At 47.7% G+C, this 19,181-nt stretch overlaps 1 protein-coding gene across 10 annotated transcripts in view; it reads left to right on the forward strand.

Moving 5' to 3' along the window:
• The window catches only part of PLEKHA4 (pleckstrin homology domain containing A4), a 32,474-nt gene extending 13,293 nt beyond the window's left edge, over positions 1–19,181 (forward strand). For 6 of the 10 annotated variants that reach the window (XM_032612155.1, XM_032612152.1, XM_032612150.1 and 3 more), the window contains 12 exons: positions 175–261; positions 1,237–1,284; positions 1,406–1,486; positions 1,646–1,795; positions 3,341–3,439; positions 5,419–5,559; positions 6,851–6,950; positions 7,023–7,099; positions 15,700–15,861; positions 17,820–17,878; positions 18,288–18,400; positions 18,702–19,181. In XM_032612155.1, the coding sequence (XP_032468046.1) occupies positions 175–261; positions 1,237–1,284; positions 1,406–1,486; positions 1,646–1,795; positions 3,341–3,439; positions 5,419–5,559; positions 6,851–6,950; positions 7,023–7,099; positions 15,700–15,861; positions 17,820–17,878; positions 18,288–18,400; positions 18,702–18,964 (1,380 nt within the window). In that variant the 3' untranslated portion in view covers positions 18,965–19,181. Of the gene's footprint in view, positions 1–174; positions 262–1,236; positions 1,285–1,405; positions 1,487–1,645; positions 1,796–3,340; positions 3,440–5,418; positions 5,560–6,850; positions 6,951–7,022; positions 7,100–15,699; positions 15,862–15,969; positions 16,668–17,819; positions 17,879–18,287; positions 18,401–18,701 lie in introns of those variants that run through there. The other 4 variants (XM_032612154.1, XM_032612151.1, XM_032612157.1 and 1 more) reach the window with 4 other exon arrangements.

Consider the following 19,181-nt stretch of genomic DNA (forward strand, 5'->3'; position numbering starts at 1 on the left):
CTTATTAGCATTCTCTGTGTCCCAATGGCACACAGCTGGAGAGCAGATAGTTGAGGAAGTTCTGGGGGCCCAGTTCTGAACCTCAAAGAATCTCCTAAGGCACTGCAATTCGGGACACATCCATTCTAATATTTGTTAGTAAGACGTGCCAATTTCTAAACATCTCTATATCAGTATTCCTCCCAGGCCCCCTCTGGTTCCTCCACATATCTCCAGCTCCCTCCAAGGCCTCCTGGGACCCGGGCTTCCATGGTTTTATTGGTAGGTATCCTGGGGCACCTCGAATCTGCCAGAGCCCCTTCCCTTGCTTTCTTTGCTATGGTGAATGTCATCTCCTGGACTAGTGTGCCTAGAGAAAACTGGGTATTTCAAGGTGCCTGGATATATATTAGTTTCCTAGGGCTGCTGAAAACTGGGTGGCATATATATATAGAATATCTCTCCATTCATTCATATAATTTTCTAAGTCTGTCATTTGAGTTTTTCCATAGAGATTTTTGTGCTGTTAGTTAAGGTAATTAAGGTAATTCCTAAATTCCTGATAGTTTTTTGTTTTTTTTGGCCACGCTGTGAGGCTTGAGGGATCTTAGTCTCCTGACTAGGGTTTGAACCCAGGTCACTGGCAGTGAGAGCACTGAGTCCTAACCACTGGACCACCAGGGAATTCCCTACTGATAGTTTTTATAGTTATTTGAATGGTATATTCTTCTTTTTAAAAAAATATTTTCTAGTTATTGATGGTGTAGAGATATGCTATTAATGTTTGTAACTTCATTTTACACCGGCATCCTTGCTGACTTCTCTTATTTATTCTAATAATTTTTTTATGCTATTTTTTGGGGGGAGTAGATGAGCACATCATCTATAAATAATGATGGTTTTATCATTCCCCTTCCTATCCTTACACTTTTTTCTTTTTCTTATCTTATAGCATTGGTCAAGATCTCTAATAGTGTGTTAAACTGTAACAGTGGTAGTGAGCATCCTTATTTTATTCTCAGTCATAAAGGAACTCTCTAAGTTTTCTCCATTAATTATTTATTTGCTATAGCTATTTGGTAGCAAAGACCACTTCCTAAAGCCCAAAGTCTGGCAATTGGTCTACTGAGGTTTGCTAAAGCTTGGAACAAAGCTAATAAGGACAGGGGTGTCTGTTAGTAGCAACAGGGCTCAGCGCTGAGCTACAATAAGGACCCGTTTGGGCACGTGACCTCCAACCTTTCTCTTTCTCCTCAGCCGGGTCCCCCTCTGGACTCAACCTTCCACCAAAGCTTGGAGACAGATGTAAGTCCTCCTGATTGAACCCTTGCTGAGTTCCCAGAGCTGGGGAGAGAATGTTTAAATTGTGGGGCAGGGGGAAGAGCCAGATCTGGTCCATAAATAGCTCCTGTCCTCCTTTCTCCAGACTCTGTTGACCAAGTTGTGTGGGCAGGACCGGCTCCTGAGGAGGCTGCAGGAGGAGATAGATCAGAGGCAGGAGGAGAAGGTACAGGGCTCTGGGACAGGGGAGGGGCATCTGGCCTCTCCACGTGCCCTTAGCCCATCCTGATCCCCAGCATACCCAAGGATATAGGAAGACACCTTTTCTCTCTTCCTGAGGCTGGGGGTGGTTTTAGAAGTCTAACCATCTTCCCTTTCGGTGCAGGAGCAGCTAGAAGCAGCCCTGGAATTGACTCGACAGCAGCTGGGCCAAACAACCAGGGAGGCTGCAGCTCCTGGGAGGGCTTGGGGGCGCCAGCGCCTCCTGCAGGACCGACTAGTCAGTGTGAGGGCCGCTCTTTGTCACCTGACCCAGGTGAACATCTGGGAAGGGGCATACCTCCAAGGAGACCCCAGGATTCTACAGGTTGTTACTAAAGGGAACTTGCCCCCAAAGGCTCTTGGGAAGGTGGTTCTTGAGAATCCCCCCAATTTTAAGCCAATGATCTTGACATTCCTAGAGGGTGAGGGGCAAGCAGCCAAGAAACAGTAGTATTTAATTTAGCCATTTAAGTGGGAGATTTTTTTTTTTTTTGAGATAGATTTAGTTTCCAGTCTAGTAAGTTCTTTTTTATTTATTTATTTTTGGCTGCGTTGGGTCTTCATTGTTGCGCGAGGGCTTTCTCTAGTTGCGGCGAGCGGGGGCTACTCTTCGTTGTGGTGCCCGGGCTTCTCGTTGCGGTGGCTTCTCTTGTTGCAGAACACGGGCTGTAGGCGCACGGGCTTCCGTAGTTGTGGCACGCAGGCTCAGTAGTTGTGGCACACGGGCTTAGTTGCTCCACGGCATGTGGGATCTTACCAAACCAGGGCTCGAACCCGTGTTCCCTCCATTGGCAGGTGGATTCTTAACCACTGTGCCACCAGGGAAGTCCCAAGGGGGTGATTTTGATACGGACTTCCTGGCTTTGAATCTCAGTTTCCACTTATAGTTGCTTTGTGACCTTAGAGAATTTACTTAATCCCTCTGGGCCTTAGATGCCTCTCATATAAACTTGAGATAATAAAAATAATATTTACTTCATAGGGCTATTGTGAAGTTTTCATAAATATATGTAAATGAAGGAATGTTTAACACTTTTGTACCTAGTATATGGTAAGCAATACTTACGTTAGCTGTAATTATTACTATCTGTAAAATGGAGACATTAACAGTACCTACCTCAAAAGAATTAAATGAGAGCTAAGAACAGTGCCTGGCACATAGTAAGTGCCAAATAAATGTTAGCTGCAAAAAAAAAAAAAAAGAAAAGAAAAGTCTGTTTAGGGCTTCCCTGGTGGTGCAGTGGTTGAGAGTCCGCCTGCCGATGCAGGAGACACGGGTTCGTACCCCGGTCCGGGAAGATCCCACATGCCACGGAGCGGCTGGGCCCGTGAGCCATGGCCAATGAGCCTGCGCGTCCGGAGCATGTGCTCAGCAACGGGAGAGGCCACAACAGTGAGAGGCCCGTGTACCACACACACACACACACACACACACAAAGTTAGCTGCTCTTGTTATTGGTATTGGCAAGGAAGTTTCTGCTGCCCAGTGGTGTATAGGTCTCATGGTCTTGTCTGTTTCAAGAATTCATTAGATCTGTAGACTCTGCCGCCCTAGAGGAGTGCAGAGGTAATCCAGAAGATTCAGGGAAAGCTGTTATTTGTCTACACTAGCAGTTCATTGGAATGGCAGGTCCAATACAGACTCTGGGGTTCCCAGTAGTCTGAGCAAAGAGGCCCTTGGGACTTGCAGTCCATATACCCCACAGGGCACCTGGGGCCAGGCCACCCTTCCTCCTGCTAATCTAGGAAAAGATGGGATTGGGGAAGATCTGGTGGGAGGACATGCTAACTCTCTGTCTCCCCCTTTCTGGGACCTGAGGAGCGAGAGCGGGTTTGGGACACGTACAACAGCCTGGAACAGGAGCTGAGCACCTTGAGAGAGACCCTTGAGTACCTGCTGCACCTCGGGTCCCCCCAGGTACACCCCTGCCCCAAGCCCCCAAGCTCCACCCTGCACTCCAAGATCACTTGGAAACACTTCTGGCATTTAAGCCCATCCCATAGAATCAAAGCCCCTCCCATGTTATCTTTAGCTCCTCCCCCTCTGCCTTTTCCTTTCATTTAAAACCCAATAATTAAGACAGTGCCCTTAATTTCAAGACCTATCTTCAGATTCGGAACTACTGCCCCGTCTGGTTCTAAATCTCTCCTCTTACTTTGAAGCCCTACCCTTGGGGTCAAAACTCTGCCCCTCAGCCCTGTCCCATCCTGCAAGTTCATCTCTTGCATTCTGCATCCTGACTTTCACTTTTAAATTTATCCTCTGGAGGCTCCAGTTCTAAATCCAATCCCTTACTTCAAGCCCCACTCCCGAAGCCCCCATTGCTTGGCCTCAGACCCACGTCTTCATTCTAAGCCTAGCAATAGAGTTTCTAAATCATATACCTTCAACTAAACATTCTGGCTTCTAGTATTAAATGCGTACTCACAGGTTTAAGCCCCACCCTCTTCATACTAACCCCCTCCCACTTCCTCCTAAAATCCACCCCTCAACGCTAATCCCCCACCTACTGGTGTTAGATATTCCTCAGCACCAGCAATGAAAAGAACAATACATCACAACAATATGAAAAGAACAATACATCACAACCAAATTAGGCTTCTTACAGGAATGCAAGGTTAATTTAACACTCGAAAATAAGTTCATGTAGTTCACTACATTTAATAAAATAAAGAAAAAAAGCCACATGGTCATCTCAATAAATGCAGGAAAAACATTTTACAAATTTAATATCCATTCATGATAAAATCTCTCAGCAAAGTAGGAATATAAATCAACTTCCTTAATCTGATCAGGCATCTATAAGAAACTTAAACTTACAGCAAACATGATTGTTGGCAGTGAAATGTTGAAAACTTTTCCCCAGTATTTGGAATAAGACAAGTTCTCAGACCCAGGATCCAGACCCCCAGCCCCTCCTAGTTCTAGTCAGCATTGTCCCAGGGATTCTAGGCAGTACAAGGGAGTCTGAGACATAAATTAAAGGTATTAAAAAAAAAAAAAAAAAAAAAAAAGGTATAAGGACCAAAGAAGAAGACTTAAACTGTTTTTATTTAAAGATGACAAAACTGTGTATGTAGAAAATCCAGAATAATCTCCGGAAAGATTGGTAGAATAAGCCAATCCAGCAAGGTAGCTGAATGCAAGGATAACATGCAAAAATCACTTGTCTTCCTGTATGCTAATAACAAACAATTAGAAAATAACTATTCATAAACAATAGTGTTTACAATGAACATAAACAGATTAAATATCTAGGGAGAAATATAATGAAAGACATGCACGACATCTACTCTGAACGCCACAGAATATCATTGAGAGAAATTGAAGACCGATATAAATGGAGAGATGTACCATGTTCGTGGATAGGAAAGACACTAATGTAAAGACGTGGTCTCCCCAAATTGATTTCCCCAGTGGGGATATTCGATCCCAATACAAATCCAGAAGGCTTTTATGTGGAATTTGACAAACTGACTCTAAATTCTATCTGGAAGTGCAAAAGGCCAAATACAGACAAGGCAACCTGCAAAAACAAAGCTGGAGGACTAACACAACTGGATATCAATCAAGTCTGACTGTAAAGCTACAGTTAATAAGAGGGCAGTATAATATTGACACAACATTAGACAAATGGAACAAAGGAAAGAATAGAATATTCAGAAACAGACTCACATCTATTTATATGGTCACCTATTTATAACACTACAGAGGTAGTGCTATAACACTACAGAGGTAACACTACAGAGCCATACAGAAAAACGATGTTTATGATAAATGATAATGGGTAAGTGGGATATCTAAATGGAAATTTCAGACCCTTTCCATGGCCTATCAACTTTAACCCTCCTTGTATTTTCCCACCTTTGAGTAACAAATTCCTTTCCTCTCCCCAGGACAGAGCATCTGCTCAACAGCAACTGTGGATGGTGGAAGACACACTGGCAGGTCTGGGGGGCCCCCAGAAACCACCCCACCACACTGACCCTGACTCCCCATCCCCTGCACTCCAAGGCAAGGAGTCCTCAGAGAGGGAGGTGAGACTCACCTTTTTCCCCACCCCCAGCTTCCTGTTCCATCTGCCCCTGGCACAGCTCATTACCTACCCCCCTCTTTCTCTCTCCCTTGACCAGCTAACCAACCTCAGGCATGTATCCTAAGCTCTGGAAGCCTCTGTTTCCTTAGTCGTTGTACTATGATCATTGTCCAGTGATGTGCTGGACCCAGTTCCCAACACCTCCCAAGGTCCAATCGCCTGCCTCTCTTCTCAACTCCACATTCAGTGATGTCATGTTGGTAGCTTGAAATTGACCATGGTGGGAGTATTTACACCGTGCAAACTGGCAAATGCTACAAACCACGGCTCTTTTCTCCCAGAGGGCATTTGTTAAACATTTACCAGACACTGCTGATCTTAACCCCTACCTTGCAGGAGACTGTGAGAAGGAGAAACTGTGACTAGAGTGTGCCTGACATAGAGTAAGCCGTCAGGAATCAGGAGCCACAGTGGTTGTAGGCGATCATCAGATCATGTACCCGGGAGACCTGGGTTTAGATCTCAGCTTTGCTATCTTTGTGACATCAGTCATTGACCTCATTCTCTGAGCCTCAGTTTCCCCATATATCAAATAGGGATAATAATAGCTGTCTCGTAGATTTACCGAGGGGATTCAATGAGATAATGCTGGTAAAGGACTTAGCACCATGCCAGATGCATAATCATTATAAAACCTCACACATATAATGCCCTGCCATGTGCCAGGCACTGTTCTAAGTACCTTACATGTATCGATTCAGTCCTCATATCAGGGACTCCCCTGGTGGTCCAGTGGTAAAGAATCCTCCTTACAATGCAGGGGACGCAGGTTTGATCCCTGGTCAGGGAACTAAGATCCCGCATGCCACGGTGCAGCTAAGCCCTCGCGCCACAACTACAGAGCCCACGTGCCCTGGAGCCTGTGCACCACAGCTAGAGAGTAGCCTGCATGCTGCAATGAAGAGCCCACGTGCCACGAGGAAAGATCCCGCATGCCTCAAAGAAGATCCTGTGCGCTGCAACTAAGACCTGACGCAGCCGGAAAAAAAAAAAAAAAAAAAAAAAAGCTGTAGGTTAAAATCCTCATATCAGAAGGTGAAATATGGCACAGAGAGGTAAAGTAACTTGCCCAAGGTCACACAGCAAAAAAAAATGGCAGAACTGAGGTTTGGAAACCAGATCTGGCTCCTGGTTTTCAATCTTAATCCTACTTGTGCAGTGTCTCAATTGCTAAGTGCTTGAAAATGGTAATAATAGTGGTAATTATTATTCCCCTTTCCTGACCTCTCCAGAGCCTGCCTGAGTCCTTGGAACTTAGCCTACCCCGGTCCCCTGAGGCTGACTGGGAGCGGCCCCCAGGGGGCGACAGAGAGCTTCCCAGCCCTCGGTCAGGTAAGCGTCTGAAGTGGGGAGGGACTTTGCTCGGCATTCCTGGTCCTCACCAGTTCCATTCTACTTCTCCAGGTCTTGGATCTCCAAGGGTCTCCCGGGCTTCCAGCCCTGAGGGTCGCTGCCCCCCTTCCCCACAGCCAGGAACCAAGGTAGGCAGTCCATCTGGCCTCAGGTCCACTGTAACCCTTTGACCACCACAGGAAGGACCCCCTGTCCCCACTCTTGGGGAAACATCTGGGAGAGAAGAGTTTTAAGGCCACATCCTAGAGCAGAGACAGCCAGATTTATTAAGAGCGTTGGGACTGAATTTTGTCTCTGCCACTTCTAAGCTGTGTGACTTTGGGTCAGTTATGAAATTTCTCTGCCTCCATTTCATCATCTGCAAAATGGAGCTAATAGCGGTGTCTACCACCTAGGGCTGATGTGAAGAGTCAAAGTAGATGAATGCCCATAGAGCTTGAAAGTAGTGCCTTAGAGCAAGCACTTCATTCATTCATTCATTTATCAATCATTCATTCAATATATATTTATTAAATACCCTCTTCACTGTCTAATAAGGTAGCCAGTAGTCACATGGGGCTATTTAAATTCAAATGAATTTAAATGAAATACAATAAAAAATTCACTCTCACTCGCTAAATTTCAAGTGTTCAGGAGATGTAAGTGGCCAGTGGCTACCCTGTTGGACAGTGAAAATATAGAACATTTTTCCATCATTCAGGAAACATCACAGAGAGCTGTTTAGGTGCTCAGGACCCAAATGTGAACAAGATGAAAAAAAAATCCTTCTCTCATGAATCTGACATTCTAGTGGGAAGAGGCAGGTAATAAATAATTTACTATAAATTACTTTATATGTTCTAAGTGCTAAATAAATAAAAACAGCACGGTGAGGGGATTTGGGATACTTGGCGAAGAGGTGCAATTGTCAATGGCTTGGTCTGGGGAGGCTTCTGGAGAGGTGATGCTTGTGCAGATACCCGGAGGAGGTAAGGGAGCAAGCCTTGGGGATGTCTGGTGGAAGAGCATTAGAGGCAAAGGGAACAGTGTTTGCAAAGGTTCCGAGGCAGAAGACTCTGGCGTGTTGGAGGAGCAGCTAGAAAGCCAGTGTGGCCGTAACCGAGTAACCGAGCAAGAGGGAGAGGGGTGCTGATGAGGACAGAGGGGTAATAGGGGCAGATCGTGCTGGGCCTTGTGGTCCAAGGTGAGGGCTTAGCTTTGACACTGGGTGAGCCCAGAGCCATGGAGTATCTGAGCAGGCAATGAGATGCTGTAAATGGGCACTGGCGCCCTCTGGCGGCCACATGTGGGAACAGACAGTAAACAAGGGCTGAGGCAGGGAACCAGTGTGAGAAGGTGACTGGGCTAGTCCAGCGGGGAGAGAACAGTTGTTTGCACTAGGTTAGAAAAAGTGGAGATGTCGAGACAGAGTCGGATTCTAGATATAGCGGTTTTCAAACCTTGTTCAAAACCCTTGGGACCAAATGTTGTTTAAAATGCAAAGTTTTGCAGATTCTAGTAATTCGGTGCCTATACTGCGTACTGTGCGTTCTATAACACTGCCTGCCGTGTCTGCAGCAGCACACTTAAGCAAACACATTACCGTTTCTCCAATAAAATGTATGAATATGCATACGAAATGGGATAAAAGCTATAAATAACATCACCATTTAAATGTCAAGTTAAAAAAAATAGCAATGAATTACTTAAATGGAGTCAGGGGGATAAAAATAGCTTATAAATATCAGGCGCTTTTAAATTTTTTAGTTTTTGGAGAGTTATTTATCTTTTTGAATTTCATTTAATTTATTTTTTTATACAGCAGGTTCTTATTAGTTATCCATTTTATACATATTAGTGTATATGTGTCAATCCCAATCTCCCAATTCATCCCACCACCACCACGCACCCACGCCACTTTCCCCCCTTGGTGTCCAGACGTTTGTTCTCTACATCTGTGTCTCAATTTCTTCCCCAGGCGCTTTTTATTTCTGAGGAAAATGTCCTGGGTTCCTGATGCCTGCAACCAGTATGCAGTTTTTGTTTTTTGATTTTTTTAAGGCGGTGGGTGGTTTATCCTTTCTCTTCACGAAGTGTGAAATTCTATTGTTACAAGCTGTATGTAGAGATGCCACAATTTCTTTTCTTTTCGTTTTTCTTGCGGTACGTGGGCCTCTCACTGTTGTGGCCTCTCCCGTTGTGGAGCACAGGCTCCGGACGCGCAGGCTCAGCGGCCATGGCTCACGGGCGCAGCCGTTCCGTGGCATGTGGGATCTTCCCGGACCGGGGCACGAACCCGTGTCCCCTGCGTCAGCAGGCGGACTCTCAACCACTGCGCCACCAGGGAAGCCCCACAATTTCTTTTTTAAATTAAAAAACTTTTTTCTATTGAAGTATAATTGATTTACAATGTTGTGTTAGTTTCAGGTGTACAGCAAAGTGATTCTTTTCCATTATAGGTTATTACAAGATATTGAATATAGTTCCTTGTGCTATATAGTAGGTCCTTGTTGTTTATGTTTTATATACAGCAGCGTGTATCTGTTAATCCCCAATTCCTAATTTATCCCTCCTTCCCTTTTCCCCTTTGGCAACCATAATTTTGTTTTCTATGTCCATGAGTCTGTTTCTATTTTGTAAAAAAGTTCATTTGTATCATTTTTCAGATTCCACATATAAGTGATATCATATGGTATTTCTCTTACTTCACTTAGTATGATAATCTTTAGGTCCATCCATGTTGCTGCACATGGCTTTATTTCGTTCTCTTTTTTTAAATTGCACTTTTTAAAAATAATTAATTAATTGATTTTTGGCTGCTTTGGGTCTTTGCTGCTGCGCGCGGGCTTTTCTCTAGTTGCGGCGAGCGGGGGCTACTCTTCGTTGCGGTGCACGGGCTTCTCATTGCGGTGGCTTCTCTTGTTGCAGAGCTCTAGGCGCGCGGGCTTCAGTAGTTGTAGCACCCGGGCTCAATAGTTGTGGCTCGCGAGCTCTAGAGCGCAGGCTTAGTAGTTGTGGCATGTGGGCTTAGTTGCTCCGCAGCATGTGGGATCTTCCCGGAGCAGGGCGCGAACCCGTGTCCCCTGCACTGGCAGGCGGATTCCTGACCACTGTGCCACCAGGGAAGCCCCTATTTCATTCTTTTTATTGCTGAGTAATATTCCATTGTATACATGTACCACATCTTCTTCATCCATTCATCTGTCGATGGACATTTAGGTTGCTTCCATGTCTTGGCTATTGTGAATAGTGCTGCCATGAACATTGGCGGGGGGGGATGCCACAATTTCTTGTTTGCATAATAATAATGCCCAGGAAAATCGTAGACACATTCCAAACATTTCAAATGTCGGCTTTTTCTAGGCACTGCCAACTGTGTCTTGTGTGTGTGCCTGTGGCTCCAGCATGCCCATGACCAGACCACCTGAGCCTGGCATCCTTCAAGCCTACCATTGTTATCTCTCATTGCTGTCGGCTATTATTATTTTTTTTTGGCTGCACCGTGCAGCTTGTGGATCTTAGTTCCCTGACGAGGGATTGAACCTGGGCCCTCGGAGTCCTAACCACTGGACCGCCAGAGAATTCCCTCGGTGACATTTTTTTTTTTTTTAATTTTTTTTATTTTGCGGTACGCGGGCCTCTCACTGTTGTGGCCTCTCCCGTTGCGGAGCACAGGCTCCGGACGCGCAGGCTCAGCGGCCATGGCTCACGGGCCCAGCCGCTCCGCGGCATGTGGGATCTTCCCAGACCGGGGCACGAACCCGTGTCCCCCGCATCGGCAGGCGGACTCTCAACCACTGCGCCACCAGGGAAGCCCCCTCGGTGACATTTTTACAGGAGCACAGAGACATTATGGAGCTCTTTGATCCACCGTATACATGTTTTTCAGAACTCAGTTTTCATCAGCTGTTATCTTAGGAAACTCATCAATTGTAATTTCTGACCTGCAGATGCTCTGCCACCCAGGTATTAAGATATTTTACATCACATACTTCTTTAGTGTTGCCAGCTGATGCTCATGATCAATGTTCTGGTCTTCATGGAATGTTCTAGCTTGTTTCATGACCAAAGGCCATTCAGGGGCATCCAGTTACTTCCTCATGAACACAGGGTCCGGATCTTCAGATTTTGCCCTCTGCAGAGTTTCTCTACTTGTCATCAGTTCCTGGTGTCACTGTCCCAGTAAAACTTCCGCAATGTGTCTTTCTGTTTATGTCACATCACATCTTGAGGGTCCTATTTAGTGAGATGTCCCTGTAGAGGCTCCACAGTCCTGTTCCTGACGTGATTCTACTTTCTGAGCTCTCGGAAGTGACAGATGCTTCTGTTTCTTTTCACTCTCTTTGGGGCGACCTTTGGCTCTTTTTGACACCTTCAGAGAGCAATTAAACTAGAAGTCGTAAGTAACAAAACAAAACACAAAGCAAGAAAATTGCAACTGACTGCAGAAGCCCGATGGGTGTGACTCAGGCGACGCCTCACATCACGAGCACTGGGTGCATATTGGCACCGATTTAGAAAAACAAAAGTCAGTTTCAGATTTTTTTTTTTTTTTGGAAATGACAGATAAGAAATTTGGGGAACTGACTTTGAAGGTGGAGCCAACAAGTCTGCCATTCTCATTGGTGCTGGGGTGGTCCTTGGCCTCTTGTGGACTGGGTTTTGTCCGGCCACTGGGGTTCCTGAACTGAATCAGGCCAGATCCCAGGCATCAGGAACCTCAGACACAAGCAGAACAGGCGGAGGCGTGTGCTGAGATGGGGAAAGCACGAGGCCTTGGGGGACTTCAGGGGACAGCTCCCAGGCAGCCTGGGCATGTTGGGGATGGTTTCCTGGAGGCAAGACAGACCTTAAAGATTGAGTTAGAATTTATCCCTGGCAAAGCAGGGAAACAGCTAGTGCAAATGTCCAGACTGACGTGGGGATTTAGGAAGCCAGGGCTTCTGCTAGCCTACAGAACGCCTTTTTGTGAATGAGAGACAGGCTCCCCCTTCTGCGTGGATGGAACCTGGCGTGGTCAATGGAGGGCTTAGCCCTTGGGCAGTAAGCAACCCATACAACCGCACGTGGTCACTTGGGAGCACAGAGTTCTGACCTCTGGAATGCCATCTGCCAACTGCAGGTTGTTCAATTCAGGTCCACGGATTCCTCAGACCCTTCTTGACTGCCAGGCTCTACAAGGCGAGGTCCCCAGACCAGTCCCTGTTTTCAAGGATCTACCCTTCTGAGTTTGCCACGTAGTGAATCTCTGCATCACAACCCCTATTTTTCTGTGGCTTCCCCCATCCTGAAACTGGCAAAGGGGTCCGGCAGGAAAAGTATGGCTGATGGACTTGGCGGGACCACTCCGATACCCACTAAGCCATCAGCAGATGACCAATCCAAGGAGAGTGTCAAGAGCAGTTGCTATCTCTCCCCTTCTCCCTCAACTTTGGCCAGTGCAGGAAGAAATCCCGAATTCCCTTATTTGCTCATCATACTGGTCATCTAGGGACCAGCCCCTGTGGAAGGTGTTGGGGGCGCCCTGCCATGAATTAGTCCTGATGCTGGAGTCTGATGGGGCAGAGGCATGAATGCAATCCTCATACACATCCGACAGGGCTGAGCCATTTCACAGGGGGACTCAGAGCATTGGGAAGCCTTTTAAAGGTTAGGTAAGGTGAGTCTGGATGAATGGAAAAAGTTTGGCCATGCAGGAAGCAGTACTCCAAACAGGGAACAGGCTATGTACGCAAAGACATGGAGGGGATAAATAAGCTGCAGCTCTGTATCGGAAACAAAGCTGAATTTATTACTTGCTTAAGCAAGACAGACCTCTTGTAAGATACAGTCGCTCTGAGCAAAGCGGAGAGCTGATGTCATATGGCGTAGAGCTCGGAAACCGGTGGACTTTCGTATATTCGACCTTAAGATGCGGAAGCTTTGTGTCTGTTGTTGATTGGCTGATTTTCAGAAACGCGGGGCCATCGTTGATTGGCTGACTTTCAGGAGCGAGGTTCCGGGGATGCCAGTTACGATTGCTTGTTCGAATAGGTGGTGGTGTTTTTTTCCCCCCCTTGGCAGTGCCACGCGGCATGCGGGATCTTAGCTCCCCGACCGGGGATGAAACCTGTGCCCCTGCAGTGGAAGCACGGAGTATTAACCGATGGACAGCCAGGGACGTCCCCTCGAATAGGTTTAAAAGCATTTTTGGTGCTTCCTTATTATCCGTGGAAACCAAGTAATCAATCTGTCCTTTCTTAGGAGGAGAGGAACTTTATTCTTAGTGGTGTGTATAAAGGACATGGATTGTTGGAGCTGCGCCGAATAACACTTAATCTTGGGAATGGCTCCTCCCTCAGCCGTACCGCGGCCAGCATCCAGGGGTGGTGTAATGTTCTAGGTATTTCAGAGCTGATCAAGGAAAAAGATATGACCACTAGGTGGAAGTAGCCCACAGAGCTTTAGTTGGTCCACACTGACAGATTTGCCTGTGGGAAAAGTCCCTGACAACGTGAGATCCTCCAGAGGTTACTGCTTCGGGGCCACTGCCCAGGAGGAGGGGCGCGGGGGGAGGGGGGGGGCGGGACAAGGGAACTCCCAGGAGAGAAGGAGATTAGAGAAGGGACTTAAGGGTCTAGGTGATGTGCTTAACCGCACAGAAGGGAGTCTCTGGGTCAGAGAGCTCCTAAGGGCAGCAGCCTGTTGGGGGCTTTTTTTGTTTGTTTGTTTTGGTCCCGCCGCGAGGCATGCGGGATCTTAGCTCCCCGACCAGGGATGAAACCCGTGCCCCCTGCAGTGGAAGCGCGGAGCCCTTAAAACCACTGAACCTCCAGGGAATTCCCCTGTTGGGGGCTTTTATAGCTACAGGTTGATCTTACCTATGGCTAGCAGATGCTGGGTACAACTTCACGGAGTATTCAAAACAGGCAGGCTCTAAGTGGCTAACAATATCTGTCTACTTGAGCTATCTTTGAAACAAGGGATGTGTAAAAGTTTCAGTTTGGCCCTAGCAGGCTTTCGGGTCAGTGGTCTGGCCTGCCATGAAGAAATAAATGACATAGGGTCAATTTACAGGGACCATGATGTATCTAACAGGTGGGCATGTGACTCAGGATCGACCAAATCAGAGTCACGTAGAGTAAACTGCAGTGATTGGTCCTACAATAGCAACAGATCTAAGCTGTCTGCCTAGAATGTTCTAGTTGGAGACTGCAGTGGAGAGTTCTCTCCCCACCCCCATCCCCTTTGTTTTTTGCTTAAACAATAAATTTACTGTCTTACAGTTCTGTAGGCTAGAAGTCTGAAATCAAGGTGTTGTCGGGCCATGCCCTTTTTTTTTTAAACTTAATTAATTAATTAATTTGGCCGCGCTGCACGGCACGTGGGATCTTAGTTCTCTGACCAGGGATCCAACCTGCGCCCCCTGCAGTGGAAGCCTGGAGCCTTAACCATTGGACCGCCAGGGAAGTCCTGGGCTATGCTCCTTCTGAAGGAGCTAGGGAGGGATCCGTTCCTTGGCTTGTGGCATCATAACTTCAGTTGTCACATGGCGTTCTCCCTAGGTGCATGTCTGTGTCCAAATTACCCCCTTTCTGGAAGGATAACACGTTTGAAGCTCTATTGGCCACTTTCCTGCCTGTAGCATCCCAGCTGTCTGACGGCCTTCCTTCATTTTGTCCCATCTCTGTCCCCTTCAGTTTGACTTGGCAGCTTTTCTGCTGAGTTGGTTTACTGGATCCACACATCATCACATGCCTAATGTCTCAGCAAATGGTTTTACGGACACACCCTTGGTGTTCTCTTCAGAACAAGTTTCCTTGCAATACACGTAGGCTGCGAATGTTCCAAATGTTCAAGTTCAAGTTCCCCTTTGATTTATCTCCGTCCTGTTGTATTTTAAGTTCTTAAGGCTATAAGTAAGTGATCATGATCAAGGTGTCATCAGAACCATATTTCTGGTAGCTTCTGGTAAAGCTCCTTGGCTTGTGGCAGCATAACTGCCATTGTCACATGACAGTCTCCTGTGTGTCTCTTCCCTCTGGTTTTTTTTTTTTTTTTTTTGCGGTATGCGGGCCTCTTACTGTTGTGGCCTCTCCCATTGCGGAGCACAGGCTCTGGATGCGCAGGCTCAGCGGCCATGGTTCTTGGGCCTAGCCTCTCCAAGGCATGTGGGATCTTCTCGGACCGGGGCGCGAACCCGTGTCCCCAGCATCGGCAGGCGGACTCTCAACCACTGCGCCACCAGGGAAGCCCCTTCCCTCTGGTTTTGAGGGCGCGAGAGAGCTTGTAAAGTCCTCCCTCAGACAAACCCAAAGTGTTCCTCCTGACGATCGAGTTACACGATAAATCTCATTCTTCCTTTTAATGTTTTCAAAGCTGATTCAGAGGTTTTTTTTTTTTTTTTTTTTAATCACAAGCAACCCGGAGTCCTGACTACCACTGCAAAGAGACTTGATCTGTCCAGGGAAGTGTGGGTGTTTGTCAGTCTGGGGCTTCGGGTTTGAACAGGGCAGCTGATGGAGTTGAGGCTGGAGAGGTGGATAGGGACCAGGCCACAAGGGGCCTCCAATGCCTTTGTCCTGAAAGCGCTTGGGGGCCATGGAAGGACTCGAGCAGCAGAGGGACAGCCTGTGCTCCGGGTGTAGAAGTAGCCCTCGAGAGCGGAGGTGAACTTATTGGGAAGGGCAAGGCAGGGGGCTGAGAGGTTCAGGGAAGAGAGAAAACGGAGGCCAAGGTTGGAGTATCGCGGTGTTTCTCATCTCCCCAGGTCCCCCTGGCCCGGCCCCGGATGAGTGCTCAGGAGCAATTGGAGAGAATGCGCAGACACCAGGAGTACGGTCGGCCTCTCCCTCGCCCAGCCTCCCCCTGGCTCCTCACTCTGGGGAGGACACTGTCCCCAGCCGGACGCCAACCTGACGCAGAACAAAAAGTGAGGGAAACGGGTGGGGTGGTGAAGCAGTAGTGGGTTCTTAGTTCCTAGTTGGAGCCTCAGTTTTCCTCTCTGTAAAATGGGGATGTTTCCTTCCTCCGTACCCAGAACAGGTTTCCAGATTTTACCCCGCTGTACCTGTGCTGAAATCAACATCCTGCCTCCCTTATCTGTGGAAGACAGGGTGGGCCAGAGACAACATCTCCGCCTCACCAGCGTTCTCCCTCCTCAGGGAGGGGGTGGGGGTCACGGGTCTGGATTGGAAGCCCAATTTTCCTTTTCAGTTACTATGTGTTGTCAAAGGCAAAAAAGGAAAAGAAGAAAAATTGATCAAGTAGGGAAATAGATTTTATTCATGTTATGGTGCTGGGGAGAGGACTCCAGATCCAACGATTGGAGTGATCCGGGCAGGACGGTATTTTTTGTTTGTTTGTTTGGTTTGCTGTTGGTGGGTTTTTTTGGTTTTGTTTTTGTTTTTTTTTGGCCACGCCATTGCGCAGTGGCTTGTGGGATTTTAGTTTCCCCACCAGGGATTGAACCCAGGCCCTCTGCAGTGAGAGTGTGGAGTCCTAACCACTGGACCGCCAGGCAGTTCCCCATGGATGGTTTCATCTTAGACTTTTCTAGGAAGGAATTAGACAAGTGGGGTGATTTTACAGTTGGGATTGTTTTTGTAAACAGGGAGCATCTCAAGTCAGCTGAACACCAAACATTTATCTCTATGTCTAGCTAGTTTGGGGGGGACAAAGAGTCCAGCTAATCATTTATGACAAAAGGAATGTGAATTTGGAGGGTCTGTTTCTGGCCTTGTCACAGGTAAACAGGGTGGGGCGGGGGGGGTCAACTGTGAATCTTGTTGACAAAAATTCTATTAAAAACAAGTTAACAAGAAACAAAGGGAATTTTATTTGAGCGAAACAGGATTATAACCTGGGAGACAGACTCTCAGAAAGCTCTGAGAACTGTTCCATGTGTTAGAAGTCAAAAGGCACACTCATATCCACTTTCCAGACAAAGGATCCTACATCAAAATGACATACTGATGGGCTTCCCTGGTGGCGCAGTGGTTGGGAATCCGCCTGCCAATGCAGGGGACACAGGTTTGAGCCCTGGTCCGGGAGGATCCCATCATGCCGCGGAGCAACTAGGCCCATGCGCCACAGCTACTGAGCCCGCGTGCCATGGCTACTGAAGCCCACGCACCTAGAACCCATGCTCCGCAGCAGGAGAGGCCATAGCAGTGAGAGGCCCACGCACCGTAACAGGAGTGACCCCTGCTCACCCCAACTGGAGAAAAGCCCAGGGCAGCAGCGAAGACCCAATGCAGCCAAAAAAAAAAAAGATAAATTAAATAAATAAATGTAAAAAATAATAATAACTTAAAAAAAATGACATACTGATATTTTTACATAAAAAGTTCACCAAGGATACATAGTCTAGGGAAGAACATACAAAGCCAGCAGCAAGTCACCGTGATCTCCTACAGAGTTGGAAAAGAATACTGTTCTTTTAAGAAGTTACATTGGTAGTGTCGGAAGAAAGGGGGGAAAAATGATCTTTACGATAGAGGAGGCACTGCCATCTCTGAGGAGCTCTGGTTAATGTGTAATGCAGAAGCACACTGCACATTAGGGAGGGAGGGAGGACACTCAAGCACGCAGAGAGAATTTTATGTTTAATTTTTCTTGTCCTGCCTTAAAATAGCAATTTTACTTCATTAGTCTTATCTAAGTCATATGGAGAAGAGGGGTTCTTTGCAGTAAGCCTTTTACCAGAATGCAAAAGGGCTGGTGGGGGGGGGGGCGGTGATTTTCCGAACTCTTCTTGTTTTCTAGGAGCTCAAGTAAAGTTAAAAATTAGCAGTGTCTTTGGGGCAGTTTTATCCCCTTTCTGAACCCCTTCACTCTCAATATGAGGACTTCCAGATGAGGAATTCTAATGCCCCAATTCCTTTGCAGCCTGTCTTGGGACACTCAGGAGCCCAGAAATGGCTTAGAAGCTCGGGGTCCTGGAGCAGGTAAGGAATTGGAGATCGGGGCAAGGAGCAGGGAAATCAGCAAAGGGGAGGAGAGTAGCATTGCTATTAATGTCTCCTGAGTACTCGTGAGTACTAAAGTACAGATCGCAGAATCTTTTAGAGACGCTTGAGTTCCTGAGGAATCAGAAAGCCCTAGTTCGCAGTGAGAACTGCAGTTCCTTGGTCGATATCAAACTCCGCCCCTCCGTCAGGAAATCTGAGAAAATTTCCGGCAACCGGACTATAAATCCCACAATGCACGCGGGCTTTTTAAAAGAGGGTCGCGCCCAGTTTAAAATCCTTTAGAGACACGTGCTAGGGACTACAACTCCCAGAAGGCCACGCGTGGCACTGTGGTCCTTAATGTACTGGCTAATTATACAAGTTCCCCAAATCTCTTTCTTTCTAGTCCAAGGAACACCACCCCTTATTTGCCGACATCCGAAGGGCACCGGGAGCGAGTTCTCAGCCTCTCTCAAGCCCTGGCCACTGAGGCGTCGCAGTGGCACAGAATGATGACAGGTGAGAATGGGCTGGGGACTTTGGGCTACTGGGTTTTAGGGAAGAGGGAGTCGGAGGCCTGGAATCGTAGGTGCTGATGGGTAGGGGTCTGAGGAATCCTTTATCTTTATGAGGAGAGAGCTGGACAGGGCTTGGGAGTTCTAGATCCCAGGAAGGAGGGGCCCAGGGTCCAGGAATTCTGGGTTTGGGAGAGGAGGGAGCTGGGAGGTCGGACTCCTAGGTCTGAGAGGAAAGGCCTGGGGGAGTCTGGACTTCTGGGTCCAAGAGTTTGCCATTCTCATACCCCATTCGTCCTCTCCAGGTGGAAATTTGGAGTCTCGAGGAGACCCTCTTCCCCCTGCCCCGCGGCCTCCGTCACAGCCCCCGCCCCAGGTGTCCTCCCCCCCAAGATCTCCTCCAGCTGCCAATTCCCGCTCCTCGGGGTTCTCCCGCAGAGGTAGTGGGCGCGGCGCAGGCCCCGCCTCCTGGGAGGCGACGTGGGATTCCGGGATCGCCCCTCCCGCCCTAACCCAAGACGCGGGGGCGTGGCCTCTTCGAGTCACTCTGCTGCAGTCTAGCTTCTGACCCGCCTAAACGTAGCAACCAATCAGAGAGTGAGGGCGTGGCCTGGAGGTACCCCACCCCCACCCCCACCCCGGAGACCTGGAGCCTCTCCGGGAACCTGGGGGCGTGATCTGGTCCCCTCAGGTGGCCTAGAAGGGGAGGGGTTTCTGTGGCCAAAGTTTGGTTTTCCCAACACTTGTCCAGATTTGGATTAAAACTTTGAACTTTTAGTCAAGAA

This window comes from Phocoena sinus, chromosome 19 (genome assembly GCF_008692025.1).
Source record: "Phocoena sinus isolate mPhoSin1 chromosome 19, mPhoSin1.pri, whole genome shotgun sequence".
In the NCBI taxonomy this organism is placed as follows: domain Eukaryota; kingdom Metazoa; phylum Chordata; class Mammalia; order Artiodactyla; family Phocoenidae; genus Phocoena; species Phocoena sinus.